The sequence below is a fragment of the Rhinopithecus roxellana genome, chromosome 10 (assembly GCF_007565055.1).
Source record: "Rhinopithecus roxellana isolate Shanxi Qingling chromosome 10, ASM756505v1, whole genome shotgun sequence".
In the NCBI taxonomy this organism is placed as follows: domain Eukaryota; kingdom Metazoa; phylum Chordata; class Mammalia; order Primates; family Cercopithecidae; genus Rhinopithecus; species Rhinopithecus roxellana.
The window spans coordinates 94,659,183-94,679,396 of NC_044558.1; the positions used below are offsets into that span (position 1 = coordinate 94,659,183).

The 20,214-nt window shown below is 47.5% G+C and overlaps 1 protein-coding gene across 2 annotated transcripts in view; it reads right to left on the bottom strand.

The window, feature by feature from the left end:
• CUX2 (cut like homeobox 2) overlaps positions 1-20,214 on the bottom strand; it is a 319,783-nt gene that overhangs the window by 119,674 nt on the left and 179,895 nt on the right. For both annotated transcript variants that reach the window (XM_030938312.1, XM_030938313.1), the window contains exons 2-3: positions 17,990-18,100; positions 14,337-14,384 (exon numbers count right to left, since the gene is read on the bottom strand). In XM_030938312.1, coding sequence (XP_030794172.1) covers positions 14,337-14,384; positions 17,990-18,100 — 159 coding nt within the window. The remainder of the gene's footprint in view (positions 1-14,336; positions 14,385-17,989; positions 18,101-20,214) is intronic.

The window sequence follows — 20,214 nt, forward strand, 5'->3', positions numbered from 1 at the left end:
TGCCTCAGCCTCCCAAACTGCTGGGGTTACAGGTATGAACCATCGTGCCCAGCCCTCCTGCATACTTTGTTATTTATTTATTTATTTATTTATTTATTTATTTATTTATTTATTTATTTTTGAGACGGAGTCTCACTCTGTCGCCAGGCTGGAGTGCAGTGGCACGGTCTCGGCTCACTGCAACCTCTGCTTCCCAGGTTCAAGCAATTCTCCTGCCTCAGCCTCCTGAGTAGCTGGGACTACAGGCATGCGCTGCCATGCCCAGATAATTTCTGTATTTTTAGTAGAGACGGGGTTTCACCATATTGGCCAGGATGGTCTCGATCTCTTGACCTCATGATCTACCTGCCTCGGCCTCCCAAAGTACTGGGATTACAGTCATGAGCCACTGCACTTGGCCCCTCCTGTATACTTTAAATCATCTCTAGATGACTTCTGATTCCTAATAAAATGTAAATGTTACATAAATAGCTGTTATACTGTATTTTAAAATTTTATATTATTTTTAATTGTTGTACTATTACTTTTTAGTGGTTTAAAAAATATTGTTGATCTAAGGCTGGTTGAATTCGTGGAACCCATGGATACAAATGGACTGTGTTCTAATAAGACTTTATTTACAAAGATAGGCTTTAGCCCAACGGGCACAGTCTGCTGACCTCTGACCTAAAGCATGCCATTTGTACCTCTGGTCTCGCTTGTTACAAGGATTTTCTGTGGTAGTTTACTAGGGTCAGCCCTGCAGTGACTTACAAAGCAATTTTATGTTTTCAGAAATTTTGCAATCTGGTTGTTAAACACAGCCATAAAACTAAATCATATAAACCTACAACTAAACAAATTTTGTTAAACATAAATGTAATACCACATGTGCGAACCTTGAGGACATAAAGCTTAGCCAAATAAGCCAGTCACAAGAGGACAAATACTGTATGGTGCCACCTATAGGAGGTCCCTAGAGTAGTCAAATGCATAGGGACAGAAAGTAGAATGGCAAGTGCCAGGGGCTGGGGGAGAGGAATAGGGGGAATTAGTATTCAGTGGGTAGAGGTTTCAGCTTTGCAAGATAAAAAGAGTTCTGGAGATGGATGGGGCTGGTTGTTGCCTAACAGCGTGAAGGTACTTAACTCATTGAACTGTACACTTAAAAATGGTTAAGACGATAAATTTTATGTTACATGTATTTTACCACAATACAAATTTGAAAAAAAGGCAATATATACTCAATGCTCATGACTTCCTAATTATTTGACTACATTCCACTGCTGTCTGTGCTCTGAGGTTTTTTGCATCTATTGTGTATGTGCTGGAAATACTCTATAATGTTCTGCACATCTCTTCCCAGCCCCCTGTCTATGACATCATGTTTGAAGCTTGAAATTGGCCACGGTGGAAATATTTACACCACAGAAATGAGCAGATGCCACAGATCCGGGCTCCTCCCAGCCAGCCAGTTGTTCAGCATTTACCAGCACTCCCCTGGTTATTTCCATGGGTCTGTCTCTTACGCTAGATAGTGAGTTTCAGGGCAGGGGCTCCCAAACATGTGAATCACCAGAAGCTTTTACAATCCTGACGCTCAAGCCTCATGCCAGACCAAGAACACCCGCCACTGTGAGCTGGGACCCAGGTCTTGGTATTTTAAAACTTGCAGGGGATTCCACTGGGCAGCCAGGGTTGGAAGTCAGTGGGCTGTGAGGTCGAGTGTCTCAAACTTTCATGTGCCCGTAATCACCAGGGGACCTTGTTAAACTGCAGATCTTGGTTTTAGAGGTCTGGCACATGGAGGTAGGGGATGGAAACTGCACTTCTAAGGTACTTCCAGGCAATGTGGATGCTGCTGGCCTGGTGACCACACTGAGTAGCGAAAGGTTCTAGAGAAAGACACTGCTGTAGGCAGCACACAGGCAGCCTCACACTCAGCTCTGGAACTCACCTGTGAGTCCTACTTTGGTTGGCAAATCTCTTTTTCCTTCCCCTTCTTCCCTCTCCCCATTCCTCCCCTCCCCATCCTCCCCGTCCTCCCCTCCCCATCCTCCCCGTCCTCCCCTCCCCATTCCTCCCCTCCCCTCCTCTCCTGCTTCCTTCCTTCCCTCCCTCTCTATCTCTCTTTTGAGATAGGGTCTTGCTCTGTCACCCAGGCTGGAGTCCAGTGGCATGATAATTGCTCACTATTGCAGCCTCGACCTGGGCTCAAGCAATCCTCCCATCTCAGCCTTTGGAGTAGCTGGAAATGATTTTATCTATCTATCTATCTATCTATCTATCTATCTATCTATCTATCTATCTATCTATCTATCTATTTATTTTTGAGAAAGGGTCTTCCTTCGTCATCCAGGCTGCAGTGCAGTGGCACAATCTCAGTTCACTGCAGCCTCGACCTCCTGGCCTCATGCAGTCCTCCTACTTCAGGCCCCTAGTAGCTGGGAGTACAGGCGTGCACCACCACGCTTGGCTAATTTTTTTGTAGAGATGGGGTTTCACTATGTTACCCAGGCTGGTCTCGAACTCCTGAGCCCAAGCAGTCGGCCTGCCTTGGCCTCCCAAAGTGTTAAGATTATAAGCGTGAGCCACTGTGTTTGGCCAAAAAAAGGTTTTTTGTAGAGACCAAGCCTGGTCTCAACCTCCTGAGCTCAAACAATCCTTCCACTGGGGCCTCCCAAAGTGCTGGGCTTACAGGTGTGAGGTGCCATACCCAGCCAGGCAAATTTCTTTCAACTGGGTGATCACATTGGTTCTTTACCCATCCCCCCAGGATAAACAAGGTGGATGTTACAAGAACCCATTTTATGGAACAGGAGACAGGCTAGAGAGAAAGTGACCTGACCCGGGCCCATCCTTCTCCTGGCTGTGTGACCTAAGGTGGGTTTCTCACCCTCTCTGGGCCTCATTCCCGCTGTTCAGGGCATCTGGGAGGTTTGATTGTGATATTGGATGTCTGAAGGTCTCTCGCAGGGTCCACCTCAGAGAGGATACCCACATCTAGAAAGGTTCCTTCTGTATCTAAATTTGGAGGTGTTGCTTCAGGGGACCCATTCTGACAATGAACCTAGGGGGTCACACAGTCCAGCCCTCTGCCTCTGAGCTAGGCCAAGAGCGGGGGCCCTTTCTGGGTGCAATGTACTTTGCCTTTGTGGAGGCAGCATTCAGCACCTCCACAATTAGTCAATACACTGGGGGATTATTTCAGAGTCATAATCATCTTAATTGTAATAATCATGGTAATCGCAGCCTCTGACACTGATCTAAGTTTCTCTGCACCAGGCACTGTTCTACACCTTTACATCTATTACCTCATCTGATCTTCACCTTCACCTATAAGGTGAAGTGCCATTCGTACCTCTGTTCTCACTTGGTACAAAGATTGTCTATGGTGGTTTACTGGGGTCAGCCTGCAGTGGCTTGCAAAGACCATTTTACAGATGACAACAAGTTCCATTTTACAGATGAAGACATCAAGGCACAGAGAAAAAGAAAAGTGCCCCAGTCACAGATTACAGTTGACCCTTGAACAATGTAAGTTTGAACTGCACAGGTGTTGACACACAGATTTTTTTTTTTTTCAGCCAAATGCAATAAAAAACATAGTTTTTAAGGCCTGGCACAGTGGCTCACGCCTGTAATCCTAGCACTTTGGGAGGCCGAGGCAGGCGGATCACCTGAGGTCAGGAGTTTGAGACCAGCCTGGTCAACATAGTGAAGCCCCGTCTCTACTAAAAATACAAAATTAGCCAGGTGTGGTGGCACAGGCCTGTAATCCCAGCTACTCAGGAGGCTGAGGCAGGAGAATTGCTTGAACATGGGAGGTGGAGGTTGCAGTGAGCTGAGATTGCAACAATGCACTCCAATCTGGGAGACAGAGTGGGACTCTGTCTCAAAAAAAATATCGACACACACACCATAGTTTTCACTGGATGTGAAACCTGCACATATGCAGAGCCAGGTTTTCCTATATGCAGGGGGACTTGCATGGTTTTGAGTGTGGGGGCAGGTCTTGGAACCAATCTCCCACGTATTCTGAGGGATGACTGTAATAAGTAGAAAAGCTGGGATTTGAACCCAGGTAGTCTGATTCCAGAGCCATGCTCTTAACCACTGTGCTATACTATCTTTTAGGTAACTCCTATGCATGACGTAAGTATGCATGTCCCTCACTGTACTTTTAGCTTAGAGACGGGGCATGCGTCTTGTTCCCTGCCTATCCCCAGGGCACTGCACAGGGTCTGCATATAGTGGGGCTCCAGAAAGCATTTCTCAATGAGGAAATCGGTGGGCTGGTTACTCTCTCCCATCCCCATATCCTGACTTTGTGAAACTCAACCATAACGCGATTGTCATTGGCGTTGTCTGGGAGTGTGTGGGTCCATCTGTCTCTCCCATGAGGTCGTGTATGCTGTGAGGACAGGAAAGGTATCTGGGGCCACCCGTTGCCACATCTCTGAAGCCTGGCACTCACCCTTGTAGACAACAGATGCCAAGTGCGTGCTGTGAAATGAAGGTCTCAGGAGGGAGGCAGGGGTGTGCTCTGGGGGAGCTGGTTGGGGGGTGAGGGCATTTGGGGAGAAGAGGGTCGGCCCCTGGGGGTGTGCCCTCTAGGAAGACTCCATCACTGTCTGCCCCCAGCTGGCTGCCCTGGCTGGTTTTCCAACAAGAAAATATAGGAGAAAGCCCGAGTGAGCAGGAGGGGGACACAAGACTGCCCCAACCCCAGGAGCTACCAGGTTTGAAGCCCAGTGGGAAGGCGGGTCTGGAACCTTAGGTTTTGGAGAGAACAGAAAGAGTGTCCAGAGCTCAGCTGGCAGCAACACTGAATCACCATGATCCTCTCTACTCTGCAACAAGCTCTTGATCTGCACCGAATCCACCCAGCCTTCCTAGGTGCTGCGTCCCCATTTTACAGACAAGGAAACTGAAGTTCACTGAAGAACCCGGCAATCGGCAGCACTGCAATTTGAACCCGGCTCCAGGCGACTCTAAGCTTAAGTCACTTCTCCACTGCCACAGGCTCCAGATGAACGAGGACTCTGCATTCACCCTTTCACCCCCGGAATTAAGTGCCGCTCCTGACACCCAGTGGGTACTCAAATTCTTCCTGAATGCATGAGTAAATAGTGATGTTCACCACCTTAGCCCCTGCATCTAGCGCCACACCTGGCACCTAGTAGGTGCTCAACAAACATCTACTGACCAGATAAGTGACCAGGACTGCACGAGGCCCACATGACCCACGCTGGTGTCGGTGGGGCTGTCGCGGTAGCTTCCATCTTGCGTCTCCCACCTCCCAGGAGGCAGACGTGAGCACTGAGAGACACTGGGCCGACTGAGCCGTGAGATGGATGCACGCCCAGTGGCCTTATCTCCCCACCGACTGGCCCCGCACGGCCTTCCATAATGCAGTCCATTAAAAGGCTTGTAAATTTTCATACACGAAAGCCTACCATGGCGTCGGCACAGACTAATTGTTGTTAAATGTGCGGGAATGTTACTGCCACGCGGCTGGAGCCATCACTCTTCCCAGCCCGGCCCAGACGCCAGCCCATTCCTCTGCAGGCGGAAAGCTTACAACATTCGCACAAGGCCAAAAAGCAATTCGTGTCAAAAAGATCAATAATATAAAAATAAAGCGCAAGAATTCTAGTTAAAGGGAATGTCATATAAATATGTGGTTCACGTCCATGACTCCAAGATTAAAAAAATCAATCAATATCGTTCTTTAGATGATGTTATTTCTAATGAGAAATACCCAGAACAACTGCAAATAACTGCTTAACTGGGGGGAAAAAAGCATTAATAATTTACTTTATAAGGCATATAATACTGAATGAAAGAGGATTGCTGCTGGTTCTTAATTTGGTTGTAATATGGCATGACAGGTTCAATAATGCTTTGGTGGGTTCTTAATATTAAATTTGGAAGGACGTTCATTCAGTTTATCGTTAAGTTTTACCCCAAGCCGGGCAGGGCAGACTTCCAGAGGGGCAAGACTGGGTTATGGGCAGTCAAGGACGATGCACCATCAAAGCAACTATGTTATCAAAGAGGAAGGGAGGACGGGGAGGCCGGGCGCGGTGGCTCACGCCTGTAATCCTAGCACTTTGGGAGGCAGAGGCAGGAGGATCGCTTGAGGCTAGGAGCTCGAGACCAGCCTGGCCAACATGGTGAAACCACGTCTCTTCAAAAAAATACAAAAATTAGCTGGGTGTGGAGGCGCACTCCTGCAGTCCCAGCTACTCGGGAGGTTGAGGCAGGAGAATTGCTTGAACCCAGGAGGCAGAGGTTGCAGTGAGCCGAGACTGTGCCACTGCACTCCGGCAGAGGAAAAAGGGTGGGTCATGTGTGTGCACATGTGCGTGTCAGGGGTAGTAGAAAGAATGGGAGGTCTTCTCCTCATTATATCTGATGTGAGCTGCAAGCAACACTCCGTTTATTGAGCACTTATTATGCATCAAGTTCTGGGCTGGATATGCAGACTTGGGCTCGAATCACAGCTCTTTGTATGCGGTGGGCTTTCCTGGCAGATCCTGCCTGAAAGAACAGTTCAGCAAAGAAACATCTAAAAGGCCTGGGCCTGGCTGAGTGATGAGCTCCTTTCCGGCCCTAACCACCTGCAGATCTCCAGCTGGGCCTTAAATCTAGAATCACCAGCCTCAGCTCCTTCTGTACCCCCAGATCCCTCAAGGGGCCCGTTTGGCCCTCTAAGCTGAGGTTTGCATCTTCTGCTCTCTGTTCAGCTGATGAATTGCTGTGTAAGCTCAGGCAAGCCACTTTACCTCTCCGAGCCCCGGTTTTACATCTATAAAAGGGGATGATACCAGCTGTGCCTCCCTGGCTGCGTTGCTGAGAGGAGGTGACACAAGAGGCATCCCCCTAAGTGATGGATAAACCTTGCCAGCCGGTGTCCCTGCCCGAGTTCCCACTCACTACCGTGGGCTGCAGGCTGAGCCTCAGTCATCTCACCTGAGCAATGGGCAGGAGCAGAAACTTCGTCATGGGGCTCATGGGAGGGATAAATGTGATATACTCAGTCTCAGCGCACCTGCTGGGGATGCCAACTCATGCTCACGAAGCATTCACCATGTGGTGGGCTTTGTTCTTGGGGCTTTTCAAGTATCAACTCATCGAGCACTCCCATCACTCCTATGAAATGGGTACTATTACCACCATTTAAAAACAGAGGACCAGCCCAGGCAACATGGTGAAACCCTATCTCTACAAAAAAATACAAAAATTAGCTGGGTGTGGTGGTGTGTGCCTATAGTCCCAGCTACTCGGGAGGCTGAGGTGGGAGGATTGCTTGAGCCCGGGAGGCGGAGGTTGCAGTGAGCTGTGATTGCACCAATGCACTCCAGCCTGGGAGACAGAGCAAGTCTGTCTCAAAAAAAAAAAAAAAAAAACAGTAAAAGCAGAGGAAAGTGAAAGCCACAGAGATTATATGCCTTGCCCAAGGTCACACAGCCAGGAAGTAGACGAGCCAAAATGAAAGCTTGAGTCAATTTGGCCCCAAAAGCCACAGTTGCCCCTACTGCTCATCCCCCAAGGTGGCCTCACCAGCCAGCAAGGCCACTGCTCCCTGTGGCCTCCCCTGCTCCCTGTGGCCTCCCCTGCTCCCTGTGGCCTCCCCTACTGTCAGAACTGCACGCATCTAATATCTGTTGTGGTTCTAAGGGGGCCCTGTTTACAAAGGGATAGTCATACCAGTGCCAGGAGTACCAGGGTAAAGGGTAGTTTAGGGAGTGAGAGAATTATGCCATCAAAGACAGCTGGAAGAGCAAATAATGTTAAAAGGCAAAAAAAAAAAAAAAAAAAAAAAAAAAAAAAAAAAAAAAGCCCTGTAATTAAATTTCAGCTCAAACAGAAGAGCAAGAGTTTGCAGGCAGACGCGGAGCAGAAGCAGGGCACAGAAACCAAAGAAGGATGCAGCACATGGGGCTGGGTGGGGCTCGGGGCCAGAGTAGGGAGGGACGTGCACATCTCGGGTGATCTCAGCTATGAGGAAACCCTCCACTCCCCTCTCAGGAAGCCTGGCTGCAAGCACAGGTACTGACCCACCAGAAAGGTCTTCTCCTAGGTTAGGACTATCCTTCCCCACCCACGATTGTCTTGGTGGGAAAAGCAGAAAAACCTCAGTGTCTCAGAAAGCATCTGGGCCTGGGGCAGGGGGGATGGAGGAATGATCTCTCCTCTCGGTCATCTCTGAGAGACCAGGGCCCCCATATTATCAGATTAGTGGCCAGAGGGATCCTGTTAAAACCTGAGTCAGAGCTGGTCCCTCCTCTGCTCTAAAGCCTCCCATGACTCCCACTTTATTCAGAGTTACAGTCAAAGTCCTTACAGTAGTCTCGAGCCACTAGCTTTAGGCAGATGCATAGACAGATGATGCTAAGCACCAGTGAATGCGAGGGGCTCCAGGGTTGATGGAGGGCTGGGGTGGTCAGGGAGGGTTCCCTGCTCCCCAGGACCTCACATTTGAAAGGAGCTCATCCAGCAAAGAGATGGTGCAGGGAAGAGCATTTTAGGCACAGGGCATGGCAAGCACTGACACCCTGAGATGTGAATGAACCAGGTGCTCACAGTCAGATGGCAGTTGGGGCTGCAGTCATCCGACGGCTCGACTGGGTTGGACGTCCACCATGGCCCCTGACTCCAGTCTGGTACCTCAGCTCTCCTGGCCTCTCCTCCATGTGCTGTCTTATCCCCCAGACCCTCTCCATGCAGGCTGGGGTTCTCACACAGGGTGGTCTCCAGGTAGTCACATTTCTCACATAAAGGATGAGTTTGGAGAGGTGTGATGGGGAGAGCCAGCAGGAAGGCTAAAGGCTACACTGGATCATGGCACAGTGTCACCTCCGCCATGTTCTACTGGTCAAAGTAGGCACAGGAGCAGATTCAAAGTATGGAGACACAGACTCCATCTCTTGGCGGGGAATGCAGGGACACATGGCAGATGTGCATGGGATGGAGACACTGCCATTGCTGTCACGGGGGCAGGGTGTCAATGTGAAGTGCAGCAAACAAGTAGAACCTCTGGGATGGAACCGACGGCCTCCCTTGGGCTCCTGGATATTATTTCAGAATCACAGGGACTCGGTTCCTACAGACATTTTTTCTTTCTCTTTCTTTAAAGGATTCCATGTGGAATCCTAGGGACATCCTTGAGGGCAGGGATGGTGTCTCACCATCTTTGGATCTGCAACAGTCCTCACACAGAGCCCAGGACACAGAAAGTTCTCCACAAGGATCTGTTGAGCGGACCTGCATGGTGCCAATAGAAGGGTAGCCTTATCTTCTTTGGGAAGTCCTTCTTCTGGGTACTGCAAAAATGCTTGCTCTCCCTCATACCAAGAAGGGGTCGAGGTGACCATCACTGGGCTAGCATCTAGAACCCCGCCTAGTATGCAGCAGCTACTCAATAAATGCTTGCTGCGGTGAATAAACGATTACATGGGCTCAGTTGATGATCTAATGCATCTTTAACCCTCTCTCTAAGCTCCTAGAAGATGAACATGCCACACGAATTTCCCCAGACCCTGAGTTGTTAGAGGGAGAACACTCTCAGTCCCACGCAACCATGCACGCCCACCATGTTGGCAACAAGTGACTCACTGGCCACTTGACACACAGAATGTCACTGAACCTCATGCAATCATATAAGCTGACCCTATTTATACATGAGGAAACAGTGGCTCAGAGACATAAAGTCACTCGCCAAGGTCACATAAGCTTGTCAATGTTAGGGCGGGGCTCAGACCATGGGTGTCTAACCTCCCCTGGGCGTCAGAGGCCAGGTCGGCCCACTTGGTCCCCAAACTACTGTGTTTCAATCAGGCCCAAGTGAATGTCTCTGTTCTAATCCAACCCAAAAGGTTTTCCACCATACAGGCCACATTCCCTTTATGGTAAAAGAAAAAGGCGGCAGAGAAAAAGACAATCTCAAGCTGGGCCGGTGCACACGCGCTTCAGAAAAGTTTCACCTCTGAGTTAGCATAACAAAACTTTTAATTTAGATGTTTTCATGTCTCCCTCCAAGTAAAAATAAGTTTAAAATAATGACTGTAATAAATGAAGGTAATTAATTGTAGTTTGTTCCTTTACTGTCTAGTCAGCTTAATTTTACCTTTTCAACTAATAATGAGAAAATAATTTTTGTGCTCGGAGGGTTAATGATATGTAACTGCGAGAACTGCTAATTGCATGTTGCAATCCATCCATCAACAACCCCATCTGTGCGACTTGATTATGTTTGCTAAATTATTGCTTTGAATTATCTTTCATAAAGCAACTTTTATAATTAGCGAGGCTTTCGTCTTGCTCTTTTCTCTGTACACAAGGATATTCAAACTTTGGCCATTTCAAGCTGTCTCCATTAAGCCACCTTCTCCGGCTGTCTTTGTTTCCCTGAACAGGAGAAATCAAAACTGTCCTTTAAGCAATCAAGGCAGACAGAGAAGCTTCCTTGATTCACAGCAGGGCAAATTCACTTCCTCTCTGCCCCCTCCCACTGGCACAAGGGGGTGCACGCGCGCACACAAACACACACACACATACACACACAGAAAGAAAGAAAAGATAGATCCACACATATATAATATAAAAAGATAAGAAGTATGCCCAGATTCTGAACACACCAGGGCTGGTGAAGCAAAATTCAGGAATAACATGGTATCTTTTTTGAACATCATATATTTCATGGTATATACCATGAAACTGAACATGGTATAGTTCAAGGAAAGGCCTGCACTGGGAAGAAGGAATGACGGGTGTGATATTCAGCCCTGGCATTTTATGGGCTAGTTTATGTGACTTGGGACGGTATTTGCCCTAGAGAATATTTCCAGGAGGTGATTAATACCCACTTGGGAATCGCAGCGCCAGCCCAGAGCCCAGTGGATTGCGAGAGGAGAGCGGCATAAAGGATGAGGCCTCGTTAAAAAAATTAAAATGAAAATCAAATTTGGATTATAAACGGCCTGTGCATGTGCAGCTTTTTCTGGACGAAGAAGATGCTTTTTATTAACACCTTCCTTTGGCGGCGTCTCTCCCCTGAGGCGCAAGGAGGACGCAGAGGCCACGATGGCTTAGTCAATAGATCATGAGAAAAGCAGGGGTTTCAGGAATAAAATTCCAGACAAATGTAGTCTTCTTGGTACATTAAAGGGACGATGGAAAGCCCTCTTAAGAAAATTAACAAAGTTCTTTAAGGTCTCCAGCTATTAAAGCAGCATCTATTCAATGTGCCACATGGGTTTTGAAAACGAGAATTCTGCTTTATCTTTCCTTTTGGCCTAAGACTTTCTCTGTCCCAGTATTTATTGAGCACCAACTGTGTGCCAGACCCTGGGACTGACTCCATGCTGCTAAAGTTTTTGAATCTTTTTTCCTTTTTTAAGAGACCAGGTCTCGCTCTGTTGCCCATAATAGAAAGAAGAGGTATAATCATAGCTCACTACAGCCTTGAACTCCTGGCCTCAAGTGATCCTCCCACCTCAGCCTCCTGAGTAGCTGGGACTACAGGCACGAGCCACCATGCCCAGCTAATTTAAAATTTTTTTTGTAGAGATGGGGTCTCATTATGTTGCCCACACTGGTCTCAAACTCCTGGCCCCAGATGATCCTCCCACCTTAGCCTCCCAAAGTGCTGGGATTACAGGCATGAGTGACCACACCTGGCTTCTGAATCCTTATTGTTAGCCTCATTTGGCTGAGGAGGAAAGCTGAAGTCCAGAGAGGTTAAGGAACTTCCCCAAGGCTACACAGCTGGTTTAGGAGCAGAGCTGAGGTTTTGACCAGGCCTGAGTCAGACCTGCATGTATTTTCTACCATGCTGCAGTCAGGTCTTCTCCCAAACATCACCCAAACCTAACGTTTCTCCTATTGAAAAGCTAACATAAGTCATACCCACCTCCTACAGGAAAAAAAAAAACCCTCAAACCCTTCTTTGAGATAAAAAGCCTTTAACACCTAGTTAGGAAAGTGGCAGATGGCTGCTCAGCCATACTAGAGACCCAGTAAACCTGTATTGGAGGTCACTGCTTATAGGAATAATAAAATATCCAAGACTTCTTATATGCAAGGCAGTATTTTAAGCACTTCATCTGTGTTAACTTTGTTCTTCCTCAATCTCACCCTGTGAAATATGTATATATATATTTTTTTCTTTTGAGACAGAGTCTTGCTCTGTCGCCCAGGCTGGAATGCAGTGGCGCAATCTTGGCTCACTGCAACCTCCGTCTTCTGGGTTCAAGCGATTCTCCTGTCTCAGACTCCCGGGTAATTGGAATTACAGGTGCCCGCCACCACACCTGGCTAATTTTTGTATTTTTAGTAGAGTTGGGGTTCCACTATGTTGGCCAGGCTGGTCTCAAACTCCTGACCTGAAGTGATCTACCCTCCTCGGCCTCCCAAAGTGCTGGGATTACAGGGGTGAGCCACTGCCTGGCCTGAAATATGTATAATTAGTATCTCATTTTACAGATGAGGAAATGGAGGCATAGAGAGGTTAAGTAGCTCACCCCAAATCACACAGCTAGTAAGTGGGAGAGGTGGGATGCCAACCCAGGCTGACTTCAGCATCTGTGCTCTTCACCCGCTAACAGCTCTTCATGTGTCAGACATTATATTAAACCCTTTCCCTGCATTAGATCTCAGTTAATCCTCAAAACAACATGAAAAGACTTGCCAGTGTCTTTATACTCCCATTTAACAGATAGGGAAAACTGAGGTTCTAAAAGGCCAACGGAAGCTCTGTTCACACCAACTCAAGCAAGGAAACAGTTGAGAAAGTGATGCTCTCTACAAACAGCTCAATGCCTGTCTTTAGATTGGGCAGAGGGATCAGTTGCTATAGGTAGCTTGTGTGCTGAGCGGCTCTCCTGGGACTAGGAGTTGGTAGATGGGAACCTCTATTTTTTTTTTGTAACACAAAGTCATGAAAACCCCCATTCCTAACATTATTGGTCTTTCTGGTTTTTTTCTTCCCAGCCCAGGCACCTCGCAACCAAATGAATCAATACCGGATGGCCCTGTAAATAAATAAGCACATCAGTCAACTCGGTAATAAAATGAAAGGATGAAAAATATGGAAATCAGCGACATTTGTGTAAATCCAGTTATTGTTTACTTTAATATTACCTTATGTGCTTATGTGGTTCCAAAGAGACATATTTAAAGTAATGTGGCGCTTGGTGGATGACAGACTTAAAATGCATCCCCTCTGGTGAGCTCCGAGTGTGGCCAATCCTTCTGGGGTCCTGCCTGAGCCCAGGAAAGCCTGAGAAGAGCCCCCTCAAGATGGAACGCTTTAGAAATCCCTGGACCCACATGATTCCAGTCTTTTCTTGGCCTGCCTCCTGTGCCAGCCAGCCAAATGGACATTATCAGACTCTTGGTTACGAAGGCAAGCAAAGAGGAGAAATGGGGGCGGTTCACCCTGATCACAGGGCTTCCAAAAGGCAAGATAAATTATTTACTGAGGACAGCAAAGGGACTAGGGCTCTGCGGGTTGGCAGGAAAGAATGCGGACAATGTCAGTTTTATACTCAAACAGTGGGCTGGTGCAAAGAATTTCTGGTTGGGCTGGTAACTGTGTGGACTTATCTGCAAGGCTGCCTCAGAGAATCAAAGGAGAGCAGAATGCCAAGAGAGGGCAAAGGTCATCTCGTATCAATCTCTGATTTTAAAGATAGGAAACCAAACCTGGAAGGTGAGGTAGGTTTGTTCAAGGTCACAGATCTTTCTTAAATTTTATTTTTTACTGTTTTAGAGACGGGGGCTCACTCTGTCACCCAGGTTGGTGTGCAGTGGTAGGATCATGGCTTACTGCAGCCTCAACGTGACGGGTTTAAGCAGTCCTCCCACCTCAGCCTCCAGAGTAGCTGGGACTACAGGCACGTGCCACCATGACTAGCTAATTTTTAATTTTTTTGTAGAGATGGGGTTCTTGTTATGCTGCCTAGGCTGGTCTTGAACTTCTGGCCTCAAGTGATCCTCCCACTTCAGCCTCCCAAAGCACTGGGATTACAGGTGTGAGCCACTGTGTATGCCCCAAGGTCACAGATCTTACATGTAGCAGAGCCAGTGTAAGGTTGGGCAAAGTCTAGGAAGAGGGAGATTTCTTGGAAATCAGACTTGAATTCTGTCAAACTGAACAGAGAACCAATTCTTATCACTACACCATTGGGATGGGACACCAGAGGGAAGGGCACAGAGTTTGCAATGGGGACAGGGAAGTTTCTCCAAAGCTTCTGGAGGCTGCTGGCCCCCTTGGGCAACTCTAGGTGGGACAGGAAGGGGAGCCATGGGGGGCACTTTTCTGACATGCTGTGGGCCCTGGGTCTTACCTCGGCTTGGAAGCTTTTTAATACAGGAGCCACCATCTCTCTGATTTCCTGAAAAAGAGATCAGCAAAGAGTTCACTACAGTGCCAGGTGGGACGCCCCCATGGCCCCTGCTTGTAGCTCGCTGCTGTCCCTGGCTCAGCATTTCCTAAGCATGTCCCATGGGGCCTGAACTCCATTGGATTTCATAAGGGACACACACAAATAGGGGTACCAAGCCACACCAGACTGGGAAATGTCAAGTCCAAGGGGTTTCTTTCCTGCAGGACCTTCTGGAGTCTTTCATAATGCATGCAGGGAATTTCCAGAAGACAAAGGAAGTGGCATTTCTCAAATGGATTTGATCATAGAATGGTCTTTTATGCGAAATCTCTTGTGAGACAGGTAGTCCATCCCAGGTCACACTTTGGGGTGGGGTGGGGGCTGCAGAGGTAACCTGAATTCTCCGTGCTTAGCACTACATGGAAGTCTTTCCTTGAAAACCTTCTGCCCTTCAAGGTGTCGCCCGGGGCAGCCTCTTTCAGGTTGCAAGGTCTCCGTGACCCTACCCTGTAGCCACCTCTCCAGTGAAGACTGCCTTTTGCATTTTAGCAATGCCACTTGTGTACTTGACTCTCCTTCCTCACCAGAACGTGCAGTTTCTGCAGTCTAGGCTGGGTCTCTACCCCATTTGAGCTGTGCAGATGTTTGAGGAACTCTATGGATGTGGGCTGTCTTCAGAGGAGAAGTTTGTCCCAGTCACCCTGAGCCTCCTATTTCCAGACCCTAATTTCCTGGCTTTCATGAATGACCTGAGAATCCCAGCAACTTGGGCTAGCCTGGCAAACTCCTATGTGTTCTTCTCCCTGGCACGTAAGAGGGAAGCCTTAAGAACCACGTGTCCTGAGACTCCAAACCTAATCCTCCAGTTTCCTGTGAGATCTGCTGGTGTGACTCCCCCATCACAATCAGCCACAGCTACCAGTAATCCCCATGGGAGGCACTGAGGGACTAGACAGGGTGGGGAGGGGGTGCCCCAGACAGCACAGGAAAGGAAGAGATAGGCTGAAGAAGACTTATGGGCAGGTAAAGAATAAACCCCTTCATTATGGAAATAATAATGTGTTGCTTCCGCCCCTGATTCCAGATCCCTGGGGCTTTCCTGAGCCACTGATTGATAGACTGATGTATGTTGGGGACCTTCAGGGGAGACACAGGCCTAGTAGACTTAACCATAAGGGGCCATGGGTGCAAGGCTGAGCCATGGAGAAGGAAACTTCTGAGAATCTGGGTCACAGGTGGTGAACTCAAATGCCCACCAGGCCAGGCAGGAAGCAACTACAAGGGAGGCTGGGACAATGCAAGCCCCACCGATGGAGTGACGTGCTCTGCTCTAGCTGATGACGGCAGCATGAGCACGGAACCTCTGGGTTGCACAATCTACCAAATATTCTCAAAAGACACCGGAAATCCAATTTTTAGGTGAAATCATCTGTGATGCTAAATATTGGCAACTCACCATAAAGTTCAAAAGACTTTACAGACTAAATAAAAATGTGATGGCGGGAGACCTCTGGTCCATGTTCAAGACCATGTTCAGGACATTAGTTCTGGATGGGACCTCTCAGAAACCATCTCTCCAGTTCCTTAAGTTTACAGAAGGGGAAACTGAGGCCCCAAGAGGGGCTGGCCTGCTCAAGGTCACACAGCAAGTAAATGGCGCAGCTAGAATTTGAACCCAGGTCACTGGACTCCCCAAACAGGCCCTTTTCACAGCCCCACACTCAAGTATCTGAGCACTCTGCGAGGGACAGGCTTGGCGGGACTTCGTGCTAATGCCGCCCATTTCTAGAAGCACGCCGCCTCGTCTGCTTCACGGCTGGGGGACGCCCAGCACAGGCGCGAGCAGGAGGTGAGCTGGGCACCAGCCAGAGGAGCTCTTAAATAAAGCCTCGGCGTGACTTTCTCCATCAGGAGAGACTGGCTCCAAAAAGGAGAATTTTCAGAGGCACGACTATAATAGGAATGGAAACTTATTCCTCCTAATTACATAATTGCATAATTATGCAGTATTAAAATTATGTAAGCTGAACTCAGAGGCTTAAAACATGGCCTGGATTTCCCTCATCACCTGGGGGCTCCCACATGGCCTCAGAAGAAAGTCAGTTGGGCTAGGAGAAGGAGGATGAGACAGAGGGTCTAAGCTGACTAGAGAGAGGGCATGTGCAGCTGTGAAGATGTGGGGCGGATTCAGCTTTGCTTCCTGGAGTCAAAGGAGAATCAAAGGTAACCTCATTCTGGGGAGAAAAATTAGTTTCTAGACCAAGCTGAGCTCTGTTCTAAAAGGTGAAGGAAGGGTTCTCAGCATCACTGGTGCCTTCTTGGCTCTTGGAGTCAAACCAAAGGCCTGGCTTGGCTTTTCTGAAGCCACAACATGGGAGAGGCTTTTAGACCTGAGATTCATGCCCCTTCTCCACGTAGACACTCTCTTCCTTCCAGACTTGCTCCATGGACAAATTCTAGCTAGATTCTAGTCCTTCTCTTGACTTGAAGAACCAAAGACATTTATGACTTGTGTGAGAAGGGTTTTGCAGCTAAGAGGCTGAGGTGGACCTGAGGCTTCTCCCCTCTGTGCTCATATGGCCTGATCCCTAGCTGGGTTTGCCTCTTCCCTGTCTTCCCATGTTCCCCTCCCTGAACAGCGAGATGGCAACAGGATCCCCCACCAATCCCGGTATCAGACTGGCAGAGTGTAACTGGTGGAATCAAAGTCTCCCATCTGAATGCCAAACTCTGCCCCACCTTCCTGCAGCACACCTGAGCAGGTAAGGACAGATGTTAACCTTCTGCTGACCAGAATGAAACACAGTTGGCTTTGGGGAGATCTGGCCGCAGAGATCCCTGATGTCTGTTCCCTGTCACAGCCCTGATGTGCCACATCCTTTTTATATAGAGTCAGAGGGCTTTACTTTCCCTATTTGTATTTATTCTCATCATTTGTTTTGTAATTTGAGAAGCAATAGGGGGGCCTGTGAGAGGAAGGAAAAGAATTCACACATCCAGGGCTGGTAAAGAACAGAAACTTGTCTGTTCTAGTCTGTTCCTTGGGGGGCTCTTACATTGCTGGGGGCTAGTCATTCTCTGTCCCCTACCAAGCTCCCGGCAATGGCTGCTAGAAAAGGCATAGCTGGTTGCTGGGACTGCAAGGGAGGCGGTGAAGGGGAAGAATGAGGTGCACGTACAGGGGGTGAGAGGCCGAGTTTCAGAGATGATGAGCGCCGGCAGGCCCCGAGAGGGTGTTAGAGAGTCGACGGCTGCCTTCTTCCAGACGCCAATGGGAAAGCAAAATAAAATCAAGAACTCTAAGGCACATTGTCTTTGCCAGCAAGGCCAGGCATTTGACTTGGATATGAATGTAGGGGGAAAATGGATGTTTCACAGCACCCTCGAAAAACAATGACGTTGATGGAGAAACGCCCCGCCCTCCCTTCAGTCGGCACTGCTAAGCACCGCTAGGCCAAGAAACTCCGAAAGGTTGGGGGCTGTCATTTTTCTTTGTGGCTAATTAGCTTCTTTTCTTGTTAGTCACTTACATCTACAGTTTTCAAAATATAGTTTGAATGGAGAGAAATCTGCATTCCTACTGAGTTAATTCTATAACAGCAAATATACCATACCTCAGGTACATTTTTCTTAAATTCCCGGCGGAGTTCAATTAAATGTTTATGAGAATGTTCACTCTCCTCCTGCCGTGCAGACAGCTCAGAAGCGACGGAATTAAGCTCCTTCTGGAACAATAAAAAAAAAAAAAAAAAAAAAAGAGAGAGAGAAAAGAAAAAAGATTTTTTTTTCTTTATTCCTTTTTAACCATTGTACAAAACAGCATTCTGAACAAGTTTTCTTAACTTACAAAGCTGAGAAAAGACAGGATATTGACTCCTGGTACAAATAAATAATTTACAAAACTGGGATGCAACTGAAAAAAAAATCCAGGACAGCTTTTTTTGCTCATTGGAAGTCAGGCCAGATCAATAATCTTCTATAAAGTTGGGTGGAGTTGGTTTTTTTTCTTTTTTCATCTCTTCCCCCACCCCCTGCCCCACCTCTTAAATTTCCAAAGGAGTGATGGCATAAGCTTGTCAGTAACTGTAGAAAACATCTCCAAACCATGTCAAAATAGTAAAGTGCGGCATATTGTATGGACATATTATAGAGGAAGAAAGTGCTGTCGACAGCTTTCATATATCAGAGGTGGGAACGGCTCCAACTATGACTTACTTACACTTAAAGGTTCATAAATACGCCTTTTAAGATATAGATGGCTTTTTAATTTCAGTAGATTTTGGAAAAATGAAGGTGCCAATAAGAAGTAAGCTGACCTTTTATGTATCTCGCAGTAAATCATTTAAGGTTCACTTCAAGTCTAAGAAATATTTCATTGAAGACTCCTGGATTCAGAAGAAATGGATTGGAAGGCGTTTTGTTGGCTTATATGCAAGGAAGGTATCAGACCAGGTTTTTATAGGATGTACTAGCGAGGGAAAAAGGGAGAGGGATGGAAGGGGGGATGCTCCGGTTCACACACATCACAGACAATGTCTGCTGGTCGTGCATGTATATTTGATCACCCCTCTTGAAGCTTTCTTCACTTTAATGGTGGCAGTTTCACAAGGGGAGTACAATTCACCATGAGTTGTCATGGATTTCATTTGCATAATTCAAGAAATGCTCTGTTTATGTGGTCGGCTGCTTCCTTGCACCATCCCGAGATGGGCTTTTTTTCTGGACCATAACTCGAGGAGCATTTCTGTATATATCACCCGATTATATTTGCAGCAATCAAGCCCCATAATTTCCTAAATCCGGTGATGCAATAAATTTCTGCAATCAGATTTATTAAAAACACACACGCAGATGCGGGAGTGTATTTCTAGGGTGAACTCTTTAATCTAACATATGTATGATGAGGCCCAGCACCGTGTTGAAAGACCCCATTTGTCATCACTAATACACATTCATCTTGCACACACAATGAAACACTTTTGCCATTAGATAATGAAATAAAAGTACTATTAACCCACTGCAAATCCTTTTCCCTCTAAGAGACGAAATGCATGGTAATTGTCTTATATCATGTCTCAGAGTCACTAAATCTGCTCAATAGCAGCTCACTAGAGCACCATAAACCTGGCACCCCAAGCTGGGAAGAGTGTCCCTGGCCTATGGATTTCTTTGTAGAAATCCAACAAGGAACTTCTATTTCTGGAGAAATGCCTAACTTCTTTAGAAAATTATGAGACTAGAAGGGAGAAGGTGGAGGCACCAAAGTAGCTTTGAAATAGAGGTGAGGGCCAGGTGCGGTGGCTCATGCCTGTCATCTCAGCACTTTGGGAGGCCAAGAGTTCGAGACCAGCCTGGGCAACATAGTGGCCTCCTCTCTATAAAAAAATAGAACAACAAGCTTGTCGTGGTGGCACTGCACCTACAGTCCCAGCTACTTGGGAGGCTGAGATGGGAGGACTGCTTGAGCTCAGGAGGTCAAGGCTGCAGTGAGCTGTGATGGTGCCACTGCACTCCAGCCTGGGTGACAGACCCTGTCTCTATGTTAGGGGCGGGAGGAGCAGAAACGGGTGCTCTCCAAGGTGCTGAAAGCAATTCTTGCCAAAGCACAGGGTACTCCCACTTGAAGGTACACGGGGGCTTCCAGTTTAAAAGCCCGGTTTTTACCAGGATTAAGCCAGGTGAGGAACAAGGTGTTATGAGCAAAAAGGAGGAATTCTGGTTTAGCATCACTTAAAACTAATCACAGTTTCTAATAAAGAAACTACAACTGATCACAACCAAAATATCCAGTGACAGGAGAGATCAGTGTTTGCAGCAATATACAAAGGTAGACAAAACC